Raw genomic sequence first — 13,533 nt, forward strand, 5'->3', positions numbered from 1 at the left:
AGCCTGCCACGGCGGCAGCGGCCCGCGCCCTCGGCGCTTCCTGCCCCCCGGCTCCGGCCGTGCCGGGCTGCCGCGCCCGCTCGCACTGCGGCTGCCGGCGGCGTGCTGCTGCTGAGGGGAGGGAGGGGAGGGAGGGAGGGAGCCTCGCTGCGGCAGCTGCCCCCGCCGGGGCTGTCGCCGAGCTCCCCAGCCGCTCTCTTGCTGCTCTGGAACGAGGGAAGCTTGATTTTTTTTTAATATATATTGTATTTTTTTTTTTTAAATGGGTTTTGGTTTTCCCCTGTTGGGCACTGCGTTTTCATGGTCAAGCAGGGTTTGGTGTGCCTAGCAGAACGTGTGCCCAGGGTTCCGATGTTCTCTGTCGAATTGAAACGCGGTGGAATTCGAGCATTCCTTCCCATGTAGCATAAACGGTACAGGCTTAGCTTTTCGTTAAAAGAAGGGGATATTGAAACATGCAAGGAAAAGAACGGTTCACAAAAGCAGTGCCGATGACCACTTACTGCTATCTCTGCATTAAAAGAAGATGCAGTGTAGTGGAATCGACTTCTTTTCATTCATTACGTGCTTTTAAGGAATTGGATCGTTATGGACTTGCTGCGTAACACGAGAAATGAGCCCTTAATGCATTTTTTCAACCGCTTAAATTAAATAAATTAGGTGAACGGAAGCCTGAATTGGTTCCTTTGCTTTAGTTGTGAATGCAAGCAGCAAGCCTGTAAAGGAAAGAGTGGTGAATCTAGCAGCAAAAGGCCGTACTGGTTGTGGCCATCTGTAGAGAACCAAAAATGGAGTATCTTCAAGTAAGGTCTATCTAGACATGGGTGTGTCCAGGAGGCGCAGTGGCACTCTGGATGTGGTTACATGGGTATTGGTCTTGACAGACCAGACTGGCTAAACCTGTGGACACGTTGTCCAATGCTGCACATGCTAGATAAAGTAGGATACTTTGCTCCTAGAGCAAGCTCAAGCGTTACAATTTCAGCTCTTATCTGCTAGCCTTCCTACTTCGTGTTCATTCAGTTAATGCTGGAACAAAGCTGCTCATTCAGACCTAACACCAGCTAAGTATACCAAAAATGCCCAGTTTTGGCAGGGATCTGTGGTATCTGTTGTGCGGTTAGCTACCAGCTCTGTCGGGTGGTGGTGAGGCTTGAAGCTGCCGAGGGTCGCAGGAGCGGTTGCTGCACGGCAGCTCGCACTGCGATGCAGCACCACCTCTGGGGGCTGCGCATGCTGGAGCCGCTGCACCCGCGGCAGCTCCCCACCTTCCCATGGCAGCTCCGGCTCTTTGTCAGGCCCCGGGCGGAATAGGAGGTGGGAGGTACTGCAGGCAAAATGGAGCTGCTGCAGTGCAGATCGGAGGAGGCGATGCGAAAGCTGTGACGGCTTCCCCCCTTCCCTCAGAGGAGGAGGCGGCTTGCAGGTGGATCTCTTCCCCGGGAAGGAGCGCGTTAAGAGCCCGAGCCCCGGGGCAGCCGCCCGGGCACGGCCCCGAGGCCGGGCCGAGCCACCGCGGGTGCCCCGCGTGGGGGCCGGGAGCCGGGCACCCTGCGCGGGGCCGAGGCCGCAGCCGGGCGGCGTGCGGGGAGGGCCGGGGCCGCGCTGCCGGCCCCGCCTCTCGCTGCTGTTGCGCAGTGCTCTCTGCAGAGCCTGGCGCTGCGGAGCACAGATGGTGTTTGTTCAGCCTCGCCCCACCTCCCAGCTTATCTTGCAACTGCCGGCTACCTGTGGCTTCCAGTAAGCCTGGCGCTCTTGGCGACTGCTGTACCTGCTGCAGGTAGTGACAAAGCTTATCCAAATTCATGGTTAGTGGCTGTAGGGAGTTCTAAGGCTCTGGAAGAGTTTGGAACACTTAACAGCTTAAACGCTGCTTAATGTCATGTCTTTATATAAAACTGTTTATATAAAACAGTATGTGACTCAACTTGGTAACCCGTAAGTATTGACCTAAATAAACTAGGTTCTTGCTACTTAAATCTGATCTACAGCTTTCGGTGGATAAAAATATCCTACGGAAATGTAGCGCATAATTCTCTGCACTTGAGCAATAAAAATGTAAATACCACACAAAGGAATGAGTCTGTCTGTGTTAATGATACACTCCAGCCAGGCACCAATCTGTTAGGCTTCTGTTAAGTGACCAGCAGAAGGCACGTGTTTTGGAGCCTAATGAGGAACTGATGGCTTTCTCACCAGCCTCACTGCTGCTGTTCTTGACTATATCATTTTAAAATAAAACATAAAAATTGAGTACTTCTGCAGCTGCTGAAACAGGAACAAGTGGAGTCTATAGCCAAAATGCATCTTGACTGCTCTTTCAGAAGTTGCTCATGAGCATGATCTTGATTCTTGGAGTAGATGAGTCACAGGCAGTCTGAGAAACTACTTATCGCTGCCTTTATCTTGGGCTGTTGCTGCATTGTATGCGTATTTTTTGTAAGCATTTTAACTTGTGTGGTTGCTCAAGCAGCTAATTGAACTTTATAGGAAGAATAACAGAAGCTAGTACCTTCCAGTTTTCTCTTAATGTAGAAATGTACATCAAAGTTCGTAAAAAAAAAAAAAAAATTGACAGTGCATATGTCTTTATTTCATTAGCAGAAGGATGTGTGTGTAGAGCAGCCTTTGTAGGCAAAGGTAGTGATTGAAAATGATGCTCTTGATATTGCAGTAACTATAAGGTGTTGTTGATAAAATGGTCACAATAGGAACAAACCTGGTGTTAAAATGAGGCAGTGAGTGTGTTTTTCCCATGTTTTGAAGTGTTGACTTTTCAGTGGAGGTCTGTGTGGCAAAGAGCTTGAGAGAGCTTCCTTGAAGAAACATGTTGCCTTGTTACTGCAACTCCAATGAAGCAATGCTGGCCTTGTTTGAGAAATCAGTTGACTTGAAAACTTAGGGAAGGTGTTTGCACTGCTCTCAAATGCCTTTGTGTTCTATCAGGAGTGAAATTCTTCTGGATTTGTTCTTGCAGACAGGTTTCTTAACTGTCAAATTGAGTGCATGCAAAGCTGTTCCAAGATGGAACAAAAAGCATAAACAGGTACTTACCCAAGTACTACTGATGCAAAAATATTAAGCCTTATAGCAGTGAACGTTTTTCTAGTGATTCTGTAAACTATTTTACATTACTGTAATCTGTAGGTAAGCTTGGAAAAAAAAAATTGAGACCTCAAACTGCAATTGGATTGAAACTGCCAGATTGGGCAGAAGCTGTTGGTACCAATTATGTAGACTTGGGTTTTGCTGCATTGTCTTGGACCTACCTGAAGCTTGGTGTTAATTGAGGGGTTACTTTCTTCTCTAGAAGTTTCTCTAGTTACAGGATTGTCTCCCCTGAGAAGGGACCGGAACCTACCTTAAACTTTGGATTTGGGGGGCTACTGCTGCAGGATAGAGATGTGAAGTGTTTAGTGAAAGTATTACTACTGATAGTCTGGTTGTTAATGAGTTCTTTAATCTGGTTTGAAGGGATCTGCAGGCCTTCGGTTTGCCAATGTTGCTCAGGTAGCTGTTTAATATAGATGGAAATCCATTATTTGGGTGCATCAGATATTTACAGGGTTAGGAAATGAGGACAGGCTGGCAGTTCTTGGCAAGCAATCCTGATGATTTTTGTGCTGTTCATTAGAACTATTTTGGAATGTCAGAGGTAAATCCTGAAGCAAAGCTACCAGATTCAGAGGCCTATACAAGTCATATCTTTGCACTGAAATTCTGCAACAACTGATGATGTTCTCTTATCTTGCAGGCTGATCAACTGACAGAAGAGCAGATTGCAGGTGAGGTTTTTGCATGCTGTGTTGGTACTCCTACTTGACCTGACACATCCCTTAATCCAGTGACAGTCCCTGTTATGCAAGATATTTAGCTTTCTTAGATACTGAGGAAGTATTGTGGAATGATTTGTTGCCTAAATCTTAGTCTTCTGTTCTGTAAAACAACCATGGATACAATGAATTTGGAATTTTGCCCTCTAAAATAGGTAATCCTTAGAACTTCAATTGCAGACTCAGGATTCTATTTTTTCCTTTGGCTACAGAACTGTTGAAGTACAAACAACATGGGGGGGGGGGAAATTGTGGTGAAGACTGGGAATCTGAAGTATTTGTTTTAGCAGAAGGCAAAACTAATTTAGTTTGCAGTCTCCTGTCAGTGGAGGTGCCTCAGACTGGCTGTTGAGATGACAGCAGCAGACACTGGCTTCCTGATGACAACCGTTGATATGCCCTATTTGGAACTGCCTTGTGTGCCTGGACATAAATGTTCTTTTCACTGTTCTGAAAGCCTGGCGCTTGCTCGGAAATGCCCAAGCAAATATGCAACTCCTCAGTTTTGGTCCTGGCCCCTCGCAGTGGTTTCTGTGCACAGAACTATCTAGTAGTGGCTAAAATGTCTGGTTATCGTGTCTCCTTCTCATGCAGGCTGCACAAACTAGCATCTGTCACTGCCCTCTGAAGATTGATTTCCACCTGAGTAATTGATATGGCTTAAAGCTGCAATACATTGGTAATGCAGGATTTGGCCTTGCCATGAACACTTTACAACTTAGGGTTTTCTGATCTAATGAGCGTATAATGTTAATGTTCGGAAGGCTGTGTGCCTAGCTGTCATGTGAAGTGATTTTAGAGGGTGTTAGGATTCAGCTGATCTAATGGCAGCAAATCAAGCATGCAAATAACAGCCTCTAAGAGGTGTTGCTATTTAACTAGGGTGTAGCTCTTGAAGATGCTAAATACATGTGTTGTAATGAGCAGTTTGTTTTTTACTGTAATTGCCAAATTCAAAGTGTAAGACCATTCTTCCGTAGCTCTTACTTCAACTTCAGAAGCTTGCTTTAACTCCTAAGGGACTAATGGTGGCTTTGTGGAAAGTCCTTAGTCTATTTATATGTTGCCATGGTACTGTCGTGTAAGCAGAAGCCAAATCTAGTTCAACTGGAGGTTTTTTTGTTAGTGGCCTGCATATCTTAAGGGTTTTGTGATCAGTTGGGGCTGGTTTTATCAATTGTCACTGCTGCCTTTTCAATAATGGGTCATTGTTTCAGTCCAACTGTTGAGGCTGTATTAGTTGATCTAGCTGATTATGGAATATAAACAGGAGGCTTACTCCTAACGCTACCGCAGGATTAGTGCAAATGTTAGCTATTCAGTGATGATAGGAGAGTAGTGCTCAGAGCCAAAAGGGAGTATTAATAAGCTTGTCATACTGGAGTAGAGGGTTTTTTCCTTTCTGGAAAGAATATTGGCCTGGCACTTTGAGTTCAGCTGTGGTATTTCATGAAGCAAATGTCTGTGAGCAAACCATAACCTGATGTGAGCCCACTGCTGCTCTGAAGGAACTATCCCTAGGAGTGGTTAGGAAGAGTTGCAGGTGTCCAACAGCAAAACTAAGCAGACTGCTTAAAGGCCAGGGCCTTGCATGGGAAGACTGAGAGGGTACAGGCTGGATATTGGACAAGAATTGTAGCTGAGTAATAGTCTTGAGCCCCTGCTAGTCCATTCCAGTTTATCTGAAGCATCTTGCTTTTGATTTGAAGGTGGGCTTAGGAAATTGGTACTAAAGGTAGAGACAGTGTTCCATTTCTTAATTACTTTGTTCTTCTACTTAAAGCAGACACCTGTCCTATGTTTTTAAAGCTTACCTGCTCTGACATATCAGAATGCAATTCAAGATTCCAGATGTTTTTTTACTTTCTGCTGTGAAAACTTTGGAAATCCTTGGTCATACAGGGCTGAAAAGGGGTGAAAAACTTGCTGGACTCATTTTCATGTGAAAGACCGACTTTGCAAGTTGAGTAGGTGCAGAATGTGAGTGGTAGTTGTAATTTAATTCAGGAAGAACTTCAATAGCCATGTGAATGGGTATCCCTTTGGTTAAGATTTGCATTAAGTGAGGTAAATAGGTCAGAACTATTTGGTGGTCAGGAAAGCCTAAAGATGCTTTTGTCCCAGAGCAACTGGTGTAGTGAGCTGTCCTTGTTTCCATCAGACCTCAGAGGTCTCGAAATAGATTCTGAACAAGCAGGCCTACATGGGGTGTTCTGGTATGCCTTGTTCCTTAGTGTGCTCTGGTTCTCTGCTGGGGATCTGACCACAACAGCTATTTAGAACTTATTTCACAGTAAAAATAGTCATGTTTAAGTCATGAGCTGCTGGTGGATTTGAAGGGAACAATTGATGTTCTCCTGTTAAAGCTCAGGCATAGCTGTCAAAGCTGTTGGAGTGTGGGAGTAGTGATTGTAACTCAGTGAATGAAGCCTGCTGCTCCATTTGGGAGGGTGCTGTGGTGCTGAGATGCCTCTGAAGCTGTTGTTGGAGAGAACAGCTTGAGCTAGTGCTGTGGGATTAGCCTTTCTTTAGTAGGGTGTGGAAGTAGTCTTCCCCTTTTCAGAAGGGGAAGGTTCAGAACATGCAGGTGGCCCGAAGGTGCCAGTAGAACCACTCACCATCATCAGGTTTTGGATGGATTAGCCATACCTACAGTACAGGAGAATTCTCCTTTAGTTTGATCTGAAGCAGTGTTGAATAGGAGGATTTGCCTTACTGCATGGGATCAAGATGGGATTTCAGAAGTGTTACATGTTGCAGGAGCAGAGTTGAGTCAGTCACAAAACGTAAATATTTTGTAGATGCTTTCACTCCAAACTCTGCTAAGGTTTTCTTGTTCCATTGTGAATTGTCTGCTGTGTTTGTGGTACCAATGTTCTAATTATTCGAGGTGGTTCCTAGAAGTTGTTAGACTTAATTATATCCCTAACTTGATGCAGCATCTCAAACAGGAATATGCTGCTGATCCTTGATTAACCTTCTTTGTGTGTGATTTATAACTGATTTTCTCAGTCTTTCTCATATTTGAGTAAAAGAAAGGTAAAGTTGTCCTTTGAGTGGGTCTTCCATTCAGAATATATTGCTCTATGGCCTTTGTTTTAGAAATCAAGTATTTTTGCATAAACTTAAATACTGCATTTTTAAGCAGTTTCTGTAGTACTGTACAGCCTGCTTCATGTTGGGTTACAGTGGTAGTTAACCCATGCTAAGCATGAAGTTATGACTAATTATTTTGAGTACCTGACTCTTACTGAAGACAGTTCATCTTTTGAGGTTCTTTGAATGTTGACAGCCTCCGGTTATTTCTACTGAGCTTGACCCTCAGAGCCTTTTCTGCTCTAATATAAACCTTAAGGCCCAGCAGAGTCACTTGTTGCCTTTAAGCTAACTGGAACTAGCCTTGAAGACTATTTGCAGTTTCCTGTGCATACAGGTTGTAGCTGCTTGTTTGGAAAAGCCTCTTTCTGCTTTGTGATTATAAAGTACAGTATTAGAACTGTTGCCTCTGGTCCTTGAGGTATCCTGGCTCTGATTCATGTGTGTTAAACAGCAGGGGTAGGCTTTAGGAATGCTTAAAACTGTGAAATGTATAAGAATTTTTCCTCCCTGGGTGGGACTCAACTGTGGCTCTGGTGTTAGAGCTGCATTAGAGCTGTAAAAAGCATACTTCTGTAGCTGCATTTTCAACATTTTCCAGTTCATACCTCACCTCCAGTGGTTCAGAGCATGAAATGGATGAAATATGACTTCATGCTGCACTTCATGGTGGCTAGCTCTGGTCTGGGAAACCTACCATCTGGAAAGCTGGCTGCTTGGCAGTGTTGAGGAACTAATTTTTGGGTGTATTTCTAATGCTTTTTAGCTAACAAATTCAAGAGCATGATCTGGTGTCCTGAATGCTGTAAAGGGCTCTGAACTGCACAAGGGAATAGATGAGGTTTTTCATGCTTAACTGTAATTTCTGTATGAACTTCAGTCTAGTGAACTAGTTTAAGGTCATAGCTAAAGACAAACAGATGGCATGGATTAAAACCAGCTCCATTTTTGGACTGGACAATTAAACATGTTATGCTTGTATTAATATTGCTGGCAACAATACAACTATTGTAGGGAACTGAGAGGTAAAACAGTTGAGCAGTGTTGCAACTATTATTGAGTAGTTCTAAGGAAGGTTGTTCCAAGTTATGGTAGGGCTTGAAGCAATTTTCAGAGCAATTTTTTGGAAATCAGTATGAGCAGCGACTCTTCCCCTTGAGCGAGTGGTTATGAGAGCTGCTCTGTGTACAGTTACAGACTGAAGAGCTGCAGAAGTCAAATGGAGAGATGCAGAAAGCTCCTTTTTAGCCAAGTATGGCCAGACATTAAAACTGCCTCTAGGTACTGTCTCATCAAGTAGAGTACACAGTTCAGAGTTGTGTGTCCAGCAGAAGTGAGTTAAAACAAAACTGGTTTTCATTTGGTCAGATTAGTCTTCTGTTGGTGAGTCTGTTAGTAGCACTAAGTGCTATTAAGCTGCAGTATTTGCATTCTGAGGACCACTTTCAAGCTTTAAATGTAATCTCTACAACTTTTTCCTAAGAAACACATCCTACTAGGGATGTGGGTCATTCTGGTTTGATAGGTGTTCCTTTCAGCTCTGTATTAGGGATTCTGGTTCAAGACAGGTGGAGGAAATATCTGAGTACTCCTGAAATGGATGATATTCCATCTCTTTAATCCCCACATTTTGACCTATAGTGGACTGGTGCGTTGCCCAGGTGCTGGTGATTCCATGTTGATGTTAGTTCTAGCAGATGGAGCTCAAAAATGAAGCTTTTTAATAAGTAAGGAATAAGTTCAACTTAGAATAATAAACACCAAGGTCTCTTGCATGATTAAGTGAACTTTGTTTGAAAGCTGGAAGGACTAACTCCTTTTTGTTGTTGTACAGAATTCAAAGAAGCTTTTTCACTATTTGACAAGGATGGTGATGGTACTATAACTACAAAGGAGTTGGGGACTGTGATGAGATCACTTGGTCAAAACCCCACAGAAGCAGAGTTACAGGATATGATCAATGAAGTAGATGCTGATGGTAAGATTTTACTAATAAGCAATTATTCAGTAAAGTACTGAAAAACCTGTTTTTCTAACATACTAATTATCTTGCAGGCAATGGCACAATTGACTTTCCAGAGTTTCTGACAATGATGGCAAGAAAAATGAAAGATACAGATAGTGAAGAAGAAATTAGAGAAGCGTTCCGTGTGTTTGACAAGGTACTAGATGTTTCCCTTAAGAAATCTTTGTTAGAAAAGCTCAGACTGATTTCTAATGAGCTTCCTCTGAACCAGGGACATTTCTAGTCCTGCTATTTATGACTTAGAGGTGAACTAGTCATGCTCAAGTTCACTGTACTGTGGCACTGTGCCTGAAAGCCAAATGTGTCATGATGGGTGATTGTAGTGAGCTGCTATGTTATCTCACTTGCTTGGATACTAAAATACTTGCACAAGGCTGGTAAGGGAATTGTTTAAGTTTTTAAAAGTGGTAATCCTTTAAATCTTTCACATAGTCTTTACTAAGTAAATTACTGTGCCTACAGTTAATCAGCTCCTTAAGCAAGGTGCATTTTTAATCAGAAAGTGCCTTGTGTGGGGAAGAGCAAAGCAGTCTTGAGTCCATATCCACTATTTTGATAGCTGGTGTCTGAAGTAGGATGGAATATGTCAACATGGCCTGTGAAGGCCTTGTGGTTTTATGCTGAGCTTCCGTGGAGCAGGTGAAAAACAACTTCTGTTCTAAGAAATAGATACTTGAGCCAAATTGTCTCATGATTGAGTTGGTTGGTATGTCACCTGAAGGTAGTTCTGTCAGGGAAGGGAATGTGTCTCAGGGTAGGGCAGCTGAGGTAGACTGTGCTGTGTAAGTTGTTTCTAAAATGTCTCTAAGATCCTGGACAATTCTACTGAAGATCTGCTTGCAGCTCTTGCTTGCCTTGTGCAAATGTGGTTCAAACTGTTAACTTCGAAACTTGCTTTGAAATATTTTATTCAAGTTACTGGGCCTTAGGGAGACTGGAATAGACTTGTATCTTTTTCCTTTGCAGGATGGTAATGGTTACATTAGTGCTGCAGAACTTCGCCATGTGATGACAAATCTTGGAGAGAAGCTAACAGATGAAGAAGTTGATGAAATGATTAGGGAAGCAGACATTGATGGTGATGGTCAAGTAAACTATGAAGGTAAGGAGCTGTTAACAGATTGTGACTGTGTAGCACCTTACATGCTGGTGACTGTAGTGTTCCTGATAGTTAATGCCTGGCTTAAACAGGGCAGTGTTCCCAAGGGAAATCCTCTCAGCAGTTGTTAGCTCTCTAAGCTAACATCTTTTAGTATGTACATAGTGTACCTCTACTGAAGTTTTAAGTGAGTTATTGCTAGCTTTTGTGCCTAAGGTAACTGAACTGTGCAGTGTAAGAAACAACTTTCTAAATCTAATGATGTTATTAACCATTAGAATAAGGAAGCTAGCTGAGTTGTTAACATGTTTTGTTCATTAATGAATGTTGATCCTGAACCAAATCAGGGAAGTGTATTAACTGACCTGAAGCAAGTCACTCACTTTCATTAATGCTTTTTAAAATTAATAATTAAATGAGAAATGCCTCTAAAATGCCCGTGAACTTCAAGACCTTTAGAAAACCTTAAATGAAGTTCACAGGAATTGGCTGCAAACACTACCTCTTTATTTTATGGTGTTGAAACTTAAATGAAGTCATGCAGGCAGAAGGAGTTCTGTTAGACAATTTGCTTGGTGCTCAGAACTAAGCTTGCTTTCATTTCAGCTTCCCAAACAACTTGAGAAACATTAACTAAGGTGTTTTCAGGTAATCCCTTTACTGTTCCCAAGGTGTAGGTGTAGCTTCTGTTTTCAGGTACCACGAAGTCTTCAAACTAAATTCACGGTTCAGCAAGAAAAGTGAAGTTATACTGTGTAGTAACTCCTCATGTGCTGTGAATAAGTAATGGTTTGGCTGCTTAAAGCTGGTCAGGTGAATTAGCAAGACTTAAGCTATTCTGCCTTGAAATCCAAGCTGATGTCATGTCTTGCCTGAATTAGCTGACTGTGACTTAAGCAGAACGTACTGATCTCCTAGGGACAAGGCATCTAAGAGTGGCTGTCTGGGCTGATGGGAGATGACCCTGAAGTGTTTTATTTTGAAGTCTCCTTGCCAGTTCAGTGATGAGACTGACTTCTGATTAAAGCAGATGCCTTTGACTGTTAATTTTTTAATTAAAAGGAGGTTCTTAGGCATGACTGGTAGAAAAGGGAGATGTCTTCAGGATGCTTTTTGAATATGACTGGAAACAGTTTTTAGACAGCAATCAGTGCACTAGTGAGGCAGGTTACTTTTCAGATCTTGCAATTCAGATTTCTCTGAATAACTCTTATGAACTCTTTCCTTTTACAGAGTTTGTACAAATGATGACAGCGAAGTGAAGACATTGTACAGAATGTGTTAAATTTCTTGTACAAAATTGTTTATTTGCCTTTTCTCTGTTTGTAACTTATCTGTAAAAGGTTTTTCCCTTACTGTCAAAAGAATATGCATGTATAGTAATTAGAAGGCCATTCCTCCATGTTTTTCTCCTTTATCTTACTGTCATTGTTCTGATTTTTGGAAAATTGATCTAAGTAACAAATGTTGCATGTGGCTTACTCTGGATATTTAAGCCCTTCTGCACATCTAAGGTTAGATGGAGTTGGTTGAATGAGGGAACATCTGGGTTGTTTAAAGAAGTAGTTTTCTTTAGAAGACTTTGGTATGACTGATGTAACAAGTTACATAAAGTAAGTTAGGGTTTACCGTGCATTAGCAATTCCTGAGTTAAAGCAAGATAATGGCTCCAGTTCTCCAGTAAGTAAAGGAGGTGATTCTGCTGTTGATGATGGAGGGTGAACACTTGTGCAGGCCAAAACCATGTGAATAGCATTTATGTGGCTAATGCACTGTAAAATTGTTCTCCTAACTTGCTTCATAGTAACTTGTTTGTGGCCATACCAGTAACATGTTGTTGAAATGTGGAGTCTTAACGTTGTGGACGATTGACAGTCAACAATATGAAACTTTAAAGTTGCACTAATGCAAAACGGGTGTATTATCCAGGTACTCGTACACAATTTTTTTGTACTGCTGGTCCTGTACCAGAAAACATTTTCTCCTCTTGTTACTATGCTTTTTAAACTTTGTTTAGCCACTTATTTTCAAAAAAATCTGCTTCTGGCACGATTTGCCTCAAATCCATTCCAAGTTGTATATTTGTTTTCCAATAAAAAATTACAATTTACCCATACTGTTTCAATGTATCCTTGAATTATTTACAGGATTTGTTCAATACAGTTGCTGCTCTGTTTCAGTATGTAGCAGTTCGATTTGCTTATGCAATGGATTGGCTGTCTTAAAATAGCTTGGAAGGTGAAAACTTAGACCGTAAACTCCAGCCCTTTATTAGTATTGTTGACTTGAAGAAGCTTTCTTACTAGTAGTTTAAAATGTATTTTACAGTCTTGTGTGGAGCTTGGTGCTTCAATATACTTACCGTAGTGACTGGCTATGCCCACTATCTGTAGACATTGTGAACTGGATGTTGACCTAGTTCAATAGTTGACCTAAAATTAAAATTCCTTGTTCAGACAACTAAACCTGTTTGCTTTCTTTTAATTATTTTGGAGTTTATTCCCTATCAGCTGCTACCTTGGGGTAACTTAGTCTCACACCTGGACTTTCTGAAACTGCTGTGTCCAAGTCTGCCTTTCAGGATGCAGTCAGCTCAAAGCTTGTAAGGAAATCCTTCTCTTACTGACCTGCTAATGAGCATGATTGTGCTTGTAGCCCTAGTTTTTTGACAGCTTAAAAATAAAAAGTTTTAACACGGAAAACAAATGTGTTTTTTAACTAAGGGCAAATCCAAGACCTCGAAAGCATGCCAGAGGCTGTGTGCTATTTTGCCTCTGTACTCTGAATGAAAAATTGCTCTATATGTGCTATGTGATTATCTCAGCTGGGGATTCTGGCTGTCTTTAAACAAAGCCTTGGCCCCTGCATCTGGTTACTCTCACTGGTCCCAGCAAAGCAGTTACCTAATGTTTAAAACTTTTAATCATGTTTGAGGTATTTATACGTGGTGAAAATACAGATTTAGGACAGCAGATGAACCTGGTTGTAGCAATACTCGATCAAATGTTCATGATTACTAGTTTCCAGAAGCCCTGCTTCCAAAGGACTATAAGCACCTCTGGTTTTCCAATGAGGCTTGTCAAAATGTTCTGCCAGCATCACAATTCCTTAGAATTGTTTCTTGTGCATTGACAACTGGATTCACAAAGTTCACGGAGTTTGAATATAATGGCAGTTTGGGTTTGCCTTCTACAAAATGAGTGATTTGAAAAAACACTTATCCAGTGTTTGCCCTGCGGCCTAGCAGCCTGGATGCTGCCTTGTAACTGGCACAGAGTTCGTTTGACAGGGTACCAGGACTACCAGCTGGGACTCTGTATTGCAGGACTATTGGAAGCCCCTCTTCCAGAGGTAAGGAGTGCAAAGAAGGGTCCAACAAGATGTTGCATTTGCTGGTCCAGTGTCTTGACTTCAGCAGTCCCGGAACTATTTTGAACCACAGTCTTCTATTGCAACTCAGCATGCATTATTAGAGTAAA

General features: G+C 42.2%; 1 protein-coding gene across 1 annotated transcript; it reads left to right on the plus strand.

Moving 5' to 3' along the window:
- The first annotated feature begins 3,631 nt into the window (after window positions 1-3,631).
- Window positions 3,632-12,170, plus strand: CALM2 (calmodulin 2). The gene is made up of 5 exons (XM_082755572.1): window positions 3,632-3,785; window positions 8,764-8,907; window positions 8,985-9,091; window positions 9,922-10,057; window positions 11,288-12,170. Exons 2-5 carry the CDS (start codon window positions 8,838-8,840, stop codon window positions 11,314-11,316), a joined length of 342 nt encoding a protein of 113 aa, XP_082611698.1. The 5' UTR covers window positions 3,632-3,785; window positions 8,764-8,837; the 3' UTR covers window positions 11,317-12,170.
- The last annotated feature ends 1,363 nt before the right edge of the window (window positions 12,171-13,533 follow it).

This window comes from Aythya marila (genome assembly GCF_965140915.1).
Source record: "Aythya marila genome assembly, chromosome: 3".
NCBI lineage: Eukaryota > Metazoa > Chordata > Aves > Anseriformes > Anatidae > Aythya > Aythya marila.

Excerpts from the sequence above, each read along its gene's own strand:
- CALM2 (XM_082755572.1), top strand. The coding sequence starts at position 8,838 with ATGAGATCACTTGGTCAAAACCCCACAGAAGCAGAGTTACAGGATATG. Across the intron at positions 8,908-8,984 it reads CAATGAAGTAGATGCTGATG|GCAATGGCACAATTGACTTT; the intron begins GTAAGATTTTAC and ends ATTATCTTGCAG. Across the intron at positions 9,092-9,921 it reads CGTTCCGTGTGTTTGACAAG|GATGGTAATGGTTACATTAG; the intron begins GTACTAGATGTT and ends TTTCCTTTGCAG.